Raw genomic sequence first — 13592 nt, forward strand, 5'->3', positions numbered from 1 at the left:
GCTTTGATAGCAGCCTTCAGCTCGTCTGCATTGTTGGGTCTGGTGTCTCATCTTCCTCTTGACAATACCCTATAGCTGGAAAACTATGAAGGCGGCAGGTGAGTATCAGACAGGAGGCAGGGGACTTACATTTAAAGTTCCATTCCAGTGGAGCAATAAAAAAAACGACTGGAGTGGTGCTTTAAATATAGTTCATAAAAAGAGTAGAGAAAAAGCGTCACTCACCAATCCGTTAAAATAAAATCAAGCCATTTATTCCAAAATCCAGGACATGGACATGGTATGCAGGGGGTGTGGGGCGAGAGGAGAGGACGACGTCCGTTTTGCGTTATTAGACTACAACACTTCTACGGGTCCATTCAGTACATTACCTGTAATTGAAATAGTGCTGTTAAAATAAACTCAATTTTCAATCACTGATGACACACTGACCATTTTTTTTTGTGTGTATGTGAAAAACACTGACGTCTGAATAAGGTCTTCTATCTATAGCTGATAAGGAAACATTGTCAAAGAGGCTAGAGCTAAAGAATTCAGGTCTATAATGTTGTTTATATTGCAGAGAATAATTTTAGAGAGTGGTGGTAAAAAAAATTCTCTGTGCATACTAGATAAAAGTTGGAAATGTGATTGATCGGCAAATGATCCCTTTTTCTCTCTCACATTAACATGCCAGATGTAAGTGGCCAAGCAGTACATGGTTCAAAGCATAGCGCTCAACTATCAAGGATCCAGAGGGCAGTCCAGGTTTGGAAGGGCTGTCCCGGGAGGTCAAGGCAATGTACCAAATTCCACTCATTCTGTGCGATGTATCTGTCCTGCCGACTGTCATCTTCACTGCTCTGTAAGTCCTCCTCCTCCCCTGACTCAAGGAAGCGCGGGGCAGCATCTTTCTACTTTATACTCACCATCAATTAAATAGCTAATTTTTCTCTTTTCTTGAGATCTGAACTCCCAGGGATTCTAACACCCAACCTTTATATTTGCAGGCAGCAGCAAAAGGTATGAGCCACAGCCTGCACTGTTAAACGTGGGAGAACTTTCTGTACATGAATGTGCATTGCATTCTCCAAAATTACAGGCAAATGTTACTGGCATGTAGAGATACAGTTCTATGTACCAGTGCATTTATATATACACCTTTATTCTAGGGGTAAAATAAAAGTAAGATTTTTTTCTTCCTAAACTACTAAAAAATAATGAAAAAACAATTACAATAATGACAATTTTAATGCACTTTTAAACAAATTATATTTGGTGTCTCTGTAATGTACAATACAGTAAACAGATTTACAGTGATCAGTAAATGGCGCAAAAGAAATGGCGTGATTGATCTTTTTCTTCATTAAAACCATAAAAATGTAATAAAAATGTAACACTGAGGCCATAATGTACCGTAAATGCTGTTGTTCTTTTTATCTGCATGTTTCTTGCAGGTGTCCTCACCTAACTACGCAATAACAATCTTCTCTGATTAGTGCATTTTCTGCGTTTTCAATGCCTTCTCCCCCCTTACTTTGATGCAGATTTGAAACAGCATTTTTAATGCTTTTTTATAGAAAAGCTTTGATTCTACACTTAAAAATGCAACTGCGTATATTTCCATGCGTTTTTTTTCAGGCCCCACATAGAAGCTTATAGAAAAAAAAGCACCAAAACCGCAAAGTTCAACAGCGTCTCTAGACGTACTGTGAGTGGAGTTTTCATGAAATCACACATTGGACATTCAGGCCGTGTTCACATGTAGCATAAGTGCTGCATTTTTTTTGTTCAGAAATTCTGTTATTTCATGAAAACTGCACTCAGTGCATCTAAAGACTCTGCTGAATTGTGCAGTTTTGGTCCTTTTTTTCTCTACAGGCGTCTATGGGAAAACTGACAAAAATACATGTAAAAAACACAGTTGCTTTTTTTTTTTAAGTGCAGAATCAAAGCTGCTTCAAATCTGCAAAGAAGGGTGAAAATACTGAAACAAACGCAGTAAAAATGCAATAACCTAGGAAGATTGTTATTGCATAATTTGGTGCAGACACCTGCAGAAAATGTGCAGAAAAAAACTCGCAGTATTTACGCAACGTGTGAACACAGCATAACACACACGAAAAAAGCAAGACCTCATACAGTATAATGAAGCCTACGTAAAAATTGGAAAGTTCTGGCTACAACGACGAATGAAGGGACAAAAAAAGAAATGCATAGGTCCCAACCGTCCTGGATGCATGGACAGTCCCAGATTTGGGTCCACATCCTGCAGTCCTGGGTGTCTGCTGAATGTCCCTCACTGCCACCACTCCTCTAAATATTCTCCTGCCAGGGTAGAAAAAAATGGTGAATGGGTGTGGTTTGGGGTGTCGTCAGGGGCGCGGTTAGAATTTTCCGTGGCACTTCACAAACACCTACAGATATCTTGTTGCAGACGTCAGTATTACTTTCCATGTTTCATATTTTTGACCACAAAAAAAAACAACAATCCGCATTTTAAATTGAGTTTTAAGTGAATTTTAATCCCGCTCCTACATTGGATTGAGCCCTAAATGACCACATCTTAAAGGGAACCTGTCAGCATGAAAGTACCATAATCTAGAGCAGGAGGAGCGGAGAAGACTGATATATAGTTTTGTGAGAAAAAAATCATTTTAACCTGGTTTTAATCATTTAATCCTCTGCTCTTTCTGAGATTTTTGGTCCTATGGTCCTATCAGTGACTGACAGCTATCTCTGTACTGCGAGGCCCACTGGACCAAACACCCCGAGAATGCAGAGGATGAAATAGTTAAAACACGAATTAGACGGAATATTTTATCACAAAACTATATATCAATCTACTCAGCCCCCCGACCCTCACTCTATAACATGAGGCCTGTGGATACTGTAGGACGGCATTTCCCATGGTGACAGGTTCCCTTTAATTACTGAAGAATATCATACTTTCACTTTTACTTTGGAACCACTCCTTTAGTCTGCCCGGCAACTGCTGATCATTTTCAGACTAATTTTCCTATTGGAGTAAATGTAACAACCGTCCAATCAGAGCACAGCTCCTTCCCTTATATATAGTACGGCCCAGTTTTGTGTTTTGCAGTTTAGCCTCACGCTTCTCCCTGGCAACTTCATTGAGATCGTAATTAATATGACATACAGGATGGAGAAGGTGTGCGCCGTCACCGTGATGTTTCTGAGTGTGTCTGGAGCGTATTCTGGTGAGTACGGAGACGCCTGTTATATTACTATCCATTATATTCTTCATTATAAGGTCGGCTGCCACCACTTTTATATCATAAATAATTAATGATCTGTTGTCAAACTGTTTCAAATGGCCGCAGTGTCTATCTGTTTGTCTTTAAACATATATTTTGCATCCTTTTTTTAAAAAAATTACATGGAGGGGAAGTATCAGGAGATCATGACACTTGTTTTCTTGGGGGGGGGGGGGGAAAGCATGAGAAAAAACAGAAAAAAGTGATGAAAGCGCATGACAAAGTTACATCAGCTTTCCATAGCTTGTGGTGTTCTAAAAACGGATCACTTTTTTTTCTTTACGGATGAAAAAGTGCAGAGGATGGTATATTTTATACACTGTAAAAATGATGTGATTGTGCGCTCTGCTCTTTTAGTATAATAAAAGGTAGGTTCACACTAATAAATCATACAGACATGGGTCTCCCAACCCGACCTGTAAATTAGGTTACTTGTGTTATTTCACTGTGTTTTTTATCACTTTTTTTTCAGCTGCAGTTTTTTATCTCTTTTTGGTCATATTTTAAATAAAATTGCTTTTTCTCTGGAAACTTCCTGTTACTTAACTTTGATATAACTCTATAGAAAAAGTCATGTGTAGAAATACAATAAAAATACATATGCATTGTTTATCTGCGGTTTTCCTCATTTCATTCCAGTCTATGCACATTTTAACTGCAAGAGAAATTAACAAGTTTCAGATTTGGCTATTGCACCGCAGGTGAATTTCTGTAGGTTAAAAAAAAGTTCATTGGGTATGAGATGTATTTCAATCCCATCCATTTTGCTGGAACTGTAATTTGCTGCATTATTTGCACACAAAAATATGCAGCAGAAAAAAACACCAGATATTCATTGTGGGCACTTAGCCCTATACTTCCTTAGTTTATCCTCATATCTACTATAAAGTCTAAAAAAAACTAAATAAAACATCAGAAGTAACAAACAAAATACTAATGAAATCAAACAATTCACCGTAATGTTGATCTATGTCCAGGCATACATACATTCATGGCCAAAAGTTTTAAAACTGACACAAATGTTTTCACATTTTTCAGCTTCTGTGTTTTTTCGCTCTTTGAGTCGAATGTTTCTCTGGTTACTGATGGACAATTATAAACATTTCATAAGTTTTTACACTTTTATTGAAAAATCCATGAAGTTTCTGTGACTCCTCAATGGTCCCAGTACTGTCCCCTTATTCTCCAGACTTCTGCCCTTCACCCCGGCAGATGGATATCGGCTTCTGGGCAGATCCTGACTGATGGCCGCCCGTTCTTGCCTCATCAGAGCTCGGAGTTATCACAATTTCTAGGTTTTGTTTGTCACTTTTTGAGGATTGACCGCAGGTTCTCACTGAGACTGAGATCTGGGGAGTTTTCTGGTCATGGACCCAAAATATCAATGTTTTATGCACCAAGCCATTTACCGTAGCCTTTTGCCTTGTCACATGATCTCTATTATACTGTTAAAACCATCATCTCCACTTTGTCCTGGATGATCCTATTCTTTATTCATAGACATGTTTTTAGGTATAATTGTGAGAATCCCTGACACATGAAGGGTCTCAGAAGACTTTACTGTTTCATGACACACGACTCATGGCAGTGTCACCTTTTCTTCTCTGGACAATCATTCTTCCCAGTGTCCCAAACAGTCGAAAGGCTTCATCATAGAAATAGCTTTACCACAGTCTTCTGCTGTCCGATTCTTGTAGAATGTTGGTCTGTACGTGATGGTATTCTTTACAGAGAAGTTGCTTCTTTGCTGCACTTCTTGACACCAGGCAGCCTCCATAAACCTTTGCCTCACTGTGCATGCAGATGCACTGACACCGGCCTGCAGTTGTTCCTGAGCAAGATCTGCACTAGTCTTGAACCAATCCCGTAGCTGAATCTTCTTCAGGAGTCAGTCATGGCACTTGCTGGACTTTCTTGGGTGTCCTGTAGTCTTCTTCACACAAATGGAATCTTTCTCTTTGATATTCTTGAAGATCTGATAAATGCTTGATATAGGGACAATCTTACAAGCAGCAATGTCCTTGCCTGTAAAGCCCTTTTCATGCAAAGCAATGATAACTGCCAAGCGTTTCCTTGGAGGTACCCATGGTTAACAGAAGAAGACAATAATTTCAAAAACCAGCCCCCTTTTAAAGCAAACATTCAGCATGGTGATATCAGCTACCTTGTCATTGTTAACACTTTCTCCTGCCTAAACTAACAAGAAGATCTCTGAAATGATGTAAACAGGTCATTTTGTGCCAGGGCTGAAATTCAGTGGAAATGGGGTTTCTGTGATTAGTTAATTTTCAAGGCAAGGAATGACTTTGCAATCTGATCACTCTTCATAACAATCTGGAGTTGATGTAAATTGCCACAGCAAAAACTGAAGCTGCAAAGTTTGTGAAAAAACAAAATTTGTTTCAGTCTCAAGACTTTTGGCCACAGCTGTATGTTAAATGTTGTGTCTGAACATGGTGAGAAACTAGGTGTAAAAGGAAGAGATAAAGAGCAACACATGATAAAAGGAGAAGCAGAAGGCATGAGTAGAAGGCCGGTTTCACATGTCATTTTTCTCTAATACTTGAAAATGGCCTGTGTTTTTTTCAGTGTGCTGGATCCATTTTTTTGTCTGTGTGTCAGTTTTTAAAATTCTTCTTGCATACGTTTCTCATGTGAAAAAAAGGATTCTTAGCTCCCACGACTATACTGTACAATAAAGACAGCACACAGGTGACATCAGAGGGACGTGTTGCAGCATGGGAAGGGGCAGTAATTGTGCCCCTATTGAAGTCCCTCTGCGTTTTCGCCTACTACGATATGCCTTTCATGGCTCCCTTTGATTATGTCCACCAGCATACAGTATGATACACCCACAGTGAATTCCCCCACAAAAGCACTGTATGAAGACCCCAGAGGAGCCCCAGCAAAGTGTATTGCTCTAACAACACAGTATAATATTCGCACAACTCCCCTACATATAGTATGATGCCCCCACAGCTCCCTATATATAGTATGATGGCCCACAGCTCCCCATATACAGTATGATGGCCCCACAGCTTCCCATATATAGTATGATGTCCCCAAAGCTACCTCTATACAGCTTGATGTCCCCACAGGTCCCTATATGCAGTATGATGTCTCCACAGCCCTTATATATAGTTAGACTGCCCGACAGCCCCCTATATACAGTATGATGTCCCCAATGCTCCCTATATACAGTATGACATCCCCACAGCTCCCTATATACTGTCTAGCATCCACACAACTCCCTATAAACAGTATAATGCCATCACCTTTCCCTATATACATTATTATGTTCTCACAGTACCATATATACAATATGATGTCTCCACCATTCCCGATATACAGTATTATGGCCCCACAGCTCTCTAAATACAGAATAATGTCCCTGCAGCTCCCCTATTCTCAGTATGATGCTATCACAGCTTCCTATATACAGTATAGTTGCCCCACAGCTCCCCTATGTACAGAATGCTGGCCGCACAGCTTCCAATATACAGTATTATGGCCCCACAGATTTTTATGTACAGTAGTATGTTCACACAGCTCCCTATATTCAGTATGATGTTCCCACAACTTCCTATATACAGTGTGATTGCCCCACAGTTCCCCATATATAGTATGCTGCCCCCAAAGCTCCATATACACAGTATGATTCCCACATACGTCTCTATATATAGTATGATGTATCTACAGCTCTCTATATGCAATGTTTGACAGTCCGACATTGGTTATAATTAATGAAATATTATAATGTTTATCCCATGGTTTCGATGCCAAACCCTCAAACAAAGATGGCAAAATTGCTGTTTTTTTTTACTTTACCTCCTCCAAAAAATGGAAGAAATAGAGATTAGAAAGTCATATCGCCCCCAAAATGTTACCACTAACAACTACAGTTTGTACTGCAAAATAACAAGCCTCGATATAACTCTTATCGACTGAAAAATAAAAAAAAGTTATAGCTCTTGGATGGCGAGAAGACAAATTGAAAGCAAACAAGAAGCCATCCCTAAGCGTGGGTCACTGTGATACGTTTGGAGAATTTTAACTGTCTAGTCTAAATTAATGATGGATACATATTTATCCATTGTCTGAGGGTCCTGGAATCATGATTACCCTTTCTGGCTGTTTATTGTGTCAGTGATTGATAGTATTGATCATTCCTTGGCCCTTCACACTGGCTGAGCATTAATCAATGGATTGCTACATTAAATTATAGTAAAACTAAACAGCAAAAAGCCATCATGGTATATTGTGGAAATAATAAAAAGACATATCCAGTTGGATGGTTTGTGTTTTTGGATGAAAAAAATCTGTTACAAAAAAAATGTCATACTTAGATAACCCCTAAAACATACAGTATAGATGAGCCTCGCATTTCAGACTCCCCTTGGATTGTCCCATAGATCTCTAGAAGACTTTCCCAGTGATTTTTCCTGATTACCGGGCCCTCGTCTCTTTCAGAAGAGAATTCCAGTTGAGTCCACGATTAGCCAGACGGTACAGACACATACAGTACAGACCAAAAGTTTGGACACACCTTCTCATTTAAAGATTTTTCTGGATTTTCATGACTATGAAAATTGTACATTCACACTGAAGGCATCAAAACTATGAATTAACACATGTGGAATTATATACTTAACAAAAAAGTGTGAAACAACTGAAAATATGTCTTATATTCTAGGTTCTTCAAAGTAGCCACCTTTTGCTTTGATGACTGCTTTGCACACTCTTGACATTCTCTTGATGAGCTTCAAGAGGTAGTCACCGGAAATGGTCTTCTAACAATCTTGAAGGAGTTCCCAGAGATGCTTAGCACTTGTTGGCCCTTTTGCCTTCACTCTGCAGTCCAGCTCACCCCAAACCATGTCGATTGGGTTCAGGTCTGGTGACTGTGGAGGCCAGGTCATCTGGCATAGCACCCCATCACTCTCCTTCTTGGTCAAATAGCCCTTACACAGCCTTGAGATGTGTTTAGGGTCATTGTCCTGTTGAAAAATAAATGATGGTCCAACTAAACGCAAACCGGATGGAATAGCATGCCGCTGCAAGATGCTATGGTAGCCATGCTGGTTCATTTTGCCTTCAATTTTGAATAAATCCCCAACAGTGTCACCAGCAAAGCACCCCCACACCATCACACCTCCTCCATGCTTCACGGTGGGAACCAGACAAGTAGAGTCTATTCGTTCACCTTTTCTGCGTCGCACAAAGACACGGTGGTTGGAACCAAAGATCTCAAATTTGGACTCATCAGACCAAAGCAGATTTCCACTGGTCTCATGTCCATTTCTTTTGTTCCTTAGCCCAAACAAGTCTCTTCTGCTTGTTGCCTGTCCTTAGCAGTGGTGTCCTAGCAGCTATTTTATCATGAAGGCCTGCTGCACAAAGTCTCCTCTTAACAGTTGTTGTAGAGATGTGTCTGCTGCTAGAACTCTGTGTGGCATTGACCTGGTCTCTAATCTGAGCTGCTGTTAACCTGTGATTTCTGAGGCTGATGACTCGGATAAACTTATCCTCAGAAGCAGAGGTGACTCTTGGTCTTCCTTTCCTGGGGCGGTCCTCATGTGAGCCAGTTTCTTTGTAGCGCTTGATGGTTTTTGCAACTGCACTTGGGGACACATTCAAAGTTTTCCCAATTTTTCAGACTGACTGACCTTGATTTCTTAAAGTAATGATGGCCACTCGTTTTTCTTTACTTTGCTGCTTTTTTCTTGCCGTAATACAAATTCTAACAGTCTATTCAGTAGGACTATCAGCTGTGTATCCACCTGACTTCTTCACAACACAACTGATGGTCCCAACCCCATTTCTAAGGCAAGAAATCCCACTTATTAAACCTGACAGGGCTCACCTGTGAAGTGAAAACCATTTCTGGTGACTACCTCTTGAAGCTCATCAAGAGAATGCCAAGAGTGTGCAAAGCAGTCATCAAAGCAAAAGGTGGCTACTTTGACGGACCTAGAATATAAGACATATTTTCAGTTGTTTCACACCTTTTTGTTAAGTATATAATTCCACATGTGTTAATTCATAGTTTTGATGCCTTCAGTGTGAATGTACAATTTTCAAAGTCATGAAAATCCAGAAAAATCTTTAAATGAGAAGGTGTGTCCAAACTTTTGGTCTGTACTGTATATGAGTATTGTATTATCCTGTAGTAGATGATAATATGATCGGTACAGTATGTAACACTCTGTATGTCTCTCAGACAGTCACTCTCTGCGCTATTATTACACGGGGGTCTCAGTCCCTTTACCTGGAATACCCGAGTTCTCCATAATTGGATATCTGGATGATCAGTTGACTGAGTTATACAGTAGTGATATTCAGGAACGTATCCCTGTGGCTGCATGGATGAAGGAGTACAAGGATCCAGAGTACTGGGAGAGAACAACACAGGTTTGTAAAAGAGACGAGGCGTTGTTCAGACACGAAGTGAAGACAGTGATGAAGAGATTCAACCACACCGGAGGTGAGACATCCAATACCCTATATAATCACTATACTGTAATATACATGATTCTTCTATACCCAGAAAAATATACTCTGCCACCCATTTTTCTGCAACTTCGTTTAAGGACTTCATTAGTCCCAGAAATTCAGTGCAAATCGATTTTCTAGTAATTTGTTCTCAGGAAGCCATGGTTAGATCAGAGGCAGGGTTCCACCGAGAGTTGTCTCTGCCACCATGAGATTGGTGCCCTAGGATCACAAATCTACCTCCTGGTATCTCAACTTGCCCCATTGCTCCAAGATGAAAAGACTTAAAATGAGTAATAATTCTCATTTCCTTTTGTAAACAAATATGTTCATTGGAGTCTATCAGATTGGGGATAGGTAGGGGTGATGTCTGCAGTGTTGGAGCCTGAGAAGAATGGAGTTAACATTTTCTGGTATATGGGACCAATGGATTTTTGAGTTTGAAGGCGTTAATGAGGACCTTTCATCTGTTTTAGCATATTAAACTGGCCACATCATGGAATAGTGGCCTCAAAGCTGAATAAAACATCATTTATTTTTTTAAATTTTTCCTATATGTTGTGGAGATATTACGTAGCTTGTAAATTTTAGGTTATAATTTATGATAAGTACAAGAGGTCGTTACCAGGGATTCTTCTCAGGGTATGTGTACCTTTTCCCCAGCATGATTGTGAAGACATGGGGTCTTCTGTGGGCATAGTACCACTCAGACAACACAGAGTGATGGAAAAACAGTGTGGCAATATTTTATTGAACCACCAAACGGACAATAAACACATAGAACATTCCCAGCAAATACTCAAGATGGTACAACATTACACAGTCTCACCCTTCCGCTGGCCCTCCCGGGATAGCACAGCTGCGACTTTGAGACTTCCAAGGCCAACTACCTCAACCAGTGGCCCCCCGCTTTTGGCGGGCCCCCACAGAGAGAAGGTAGCGGCAAGCATAGGAAGTTGACAGCCCATCGACGTACAAGGCCAGGAGACCCAAGGGTCCCACCCTTGCCTCTCCGAGAATTTCCATGGTGCCAGATGACCAGTAGGTCCCAATCTGGCTTCTCTGAATGTCTCCATGGGTTCCATGCGACCGGAGGGTCCTATCTGGCAACCACAAACAACATATCCATGGGGCCAGGTGACTTCATCATCCCAACCTGGTCTCCCCAAATGTATCCATGATACATGATCTCTGATGGTCAATGGAGCAGATCCGTATGTTTCCAGTCAGGGGTGTATACCCTTAGACTGGAATTATGTAGAATCCAAATCTGTGTCTCTTTGGATAAAGCCATGCTACCAAGCTGATGGTCTGAAGAAAGTCTCATCTTTGATTCTCCTTGTAAATTCTCTTTCAATTCTCGGTTTCAAATCCACCTGCTACAGAGGCATATGTTCCTTAAATAGTTCACATTTGTTCTTCCAAGTACACATCCACATGGCAAGGGTTAAGGAGGGTATTATTCCACAGGGCTCATGTCTCACTGTTTGAAAATGTAATCAATGTACAGTACAGACCAAAAGTTTGGACACACCTTCTCATTTAAAGATTTTTCTGTATTTTCATGACTTTGAAAATTGTACATTCACCTTGAAGGCATCAAAACTATGAATTAACACATGTGGAATTATATACTTAATAAAAAAGTGTGAAACAACTGAAAATATGTCTTATATTCTACGTTCTTCAAAGTAGCCACCTTTTGCTTTGATGACTGCTTTGCACACTCTTGGCATTCTCTTGATGAGCTTCAAGAGGTAGTCACCGGAAATGGTTTTCACTTCACAGGTGTGCCCTGTCAGGTTTAATAAGTGGGATTTCTTGCCTTATAAATGGGGTTGGGACCATCAGTTGTGTTGTGCAGAAGTCAGGTGGATACACAGCTGATAGTCCTACTGAATAGACTGTTAGAATTTGTATCATGGCAAGAAAAAAGCAGCTAAGTAAAGAAAAACGAGTGGCCATCATTACTTTAAGAAATGAAGGTCAGTCAGTCTGAAAAATTGGGCAAACTTTGAATGTGTCCCCAAGTGCAGTTGCAAAAACTATCAAACGCTACAAAGAAACTGGCTCACATGAGGACCGCCCCAGGAAAGGAAGACCAAGAGTCACCTCTGCTTCTGAGGATAAGTTTATCCGAGTCACCAGCCCCAGAAATCGCAGGTTAACAGCAGCTCAGATTAGAGACTTGGTCAATGCCACACAGAGTTCTAGCAGCAGACACATCTCTACAACAACTGTTAAGAGGAGACTTTGTGCAGCAGGCCTTCATGGTAAAATAGCTGCTAGGAAACCACTGCTAAGGACAGGCAACAAGCAGAAGAGAGTTGTTTGGGCTAAAGAACACAAGGAATGGACATTAGACCAGTGGAAATCTGTGCTTTGGTCTGATAAGTCCAAATTTTAGATCTTTGGTTCCAACCACCATGTCTTTGTGCGATGCAGAAAAGGTGAACGGATGGACTCTACATGCCTGGTTCCCACCATGAAGCATGGAGGAGGAGGTGTGATGGTGTGGGGGTGCTTTGCTGGTGACACTGTTGGGGATTTATTCAAAATTGAAGGCATACTGAACCAGCATGGCTACCACAGCATCTTGCAGTGGCATGCTATTCCATCCGTTTTGCGTTTAGTTGGACCATCATTTATTTTTCAACAGGACAATGACCAGAAACACACCTCCAGGCTGTCTAGGGGCTATTTGACCAAGAAGGAGAGTGATGGGGTGCTACGCCAGATGACCTGGCCTCCACAGTCACCAGACCTGAACCCAATCGAGATGGTTTGGGGTGAGCTGGACCGCAGAGTGAAGGCAAAAGGGCCAACAAGTGCTAAGCATCTCTGGGAACTCCTTCAAGATTGTTGGAAGACCATTTCTGGTGACTACCTCTTGAAGCTCATCAAGAGAATGCCAAGAGTGTGCAAAGCAGTCATCAAAGCAAAAGGTGGCTACTTTGAAGAACCTAGAATATAAGACATATTTTCAGCTGTTTCACACTTTTTTGTTAACTATATAATTCCACATGTGGTAATTCATAGTTTTGATGCCTTCAGTGTGAATGTACAATTTTCATAGTCATGAAAATACCGAAAAATCTTTAAATGAGAAGGTGTGTCCAAACTTTTGGTCTGTACTGTACATAGTTGGTATAGGAGGGGGCTCTTGTAAATAAACATCTAGCTGACTTTGATACAATATGCAATTAGCATAGTAGCAAACATCATTGTTTCAGAACCAAGAGAAGACAACATTCAGGGTTATACAAATATGTCCTCCTTGACCAATCACAGAAATACACATACATTTACAAGTCAACACAAACACAATAGTGTATTTCTCTTGGCTTAACAAATCTAGACGTCTGGCTGATTAAGATAAGAAGCTGTTTTATCATAATGATGTTGACCAATCAGAATCAGGAGATGTCATGAAGGCGGAAAAAAGAACACTTCTACAGAAAGTCAGGTTCTGTGAGATGTAGTGATAAACATCCCTGCTATCAGCTCTGAGCTCTGCAATTGCTGTGTAAAATATAGCAGAGTTGAGTGTGATGAAAAACCCTTTAGACTTTTATGCCACAGCAGTCATTGTGGCATGACTGCCAGGAGATGAAAGCTGAAGGTGTTTGTAATCACACTCCACTCTGCTCTATACTGCACAGTAGCTGCAGAGATCAGGACTGAGAGCAGGTCAGTCTGTAATTACATATCTCACAGGAGAAGGCTTTTTTTTTTGACCATCTGGGAACCTGTTCTTTTTTCCTTGCATAACACCTCCTGCTTATGATTGGTCAACATCATGCAGGGGGAAAAATACACACCCCCAGAGAAGAATCTCTGGTA

The 13592-nt window shown here is 40.7% G+C and overlaps 1 protein-coding gene across 2 annotated transcripts in view; it reads left to right on the plus strand.

The window, feature by feature from the left end:
* The first annotated feature begins 3057 nt into the window (after positions 1-3057).
* LOC141155249 (class I histocompatibility antigen, F10 alpha chain-like) overlaps positions 3058-13592 on the plus strand; it is a 32359-nt gene continuing 21824 nt past the window's right edge. For both annotated transcript variants that reach the window (XM_073642048.1, XM_073642049.1), the window contains exons 1-2: positions 3058-3200; positions 9478-9741. In XM_073642048.1, coding sequence (XP_073498149.1) covers positions 3131-3200; positions 9478-9741 — 334 coding nt within the window. In that variant the 5' untranslated portion in view covers positions 3058-3130. The remainder of the gene's footprint in view (positions 3201-9477; positions 9742-13592) is intronic.

Source organism: Phyllobates terribilis, unplaced genomic scaffold (genome assembly GCF_046119375.1).
Source record: "Phyllobates terribilis strain yellow unplaced genomic scaffold, ASM4611937v1 Scaffold_7__3_contigs__length_470593459, whole genome shotgun sequence".
Classification (NCBI taxonomy): Eukaryota; Metazoa; Chordata; class Amphibia; order Anura; family Dendrobatidae; genus Phyllobates; species Phyllobates terribilis.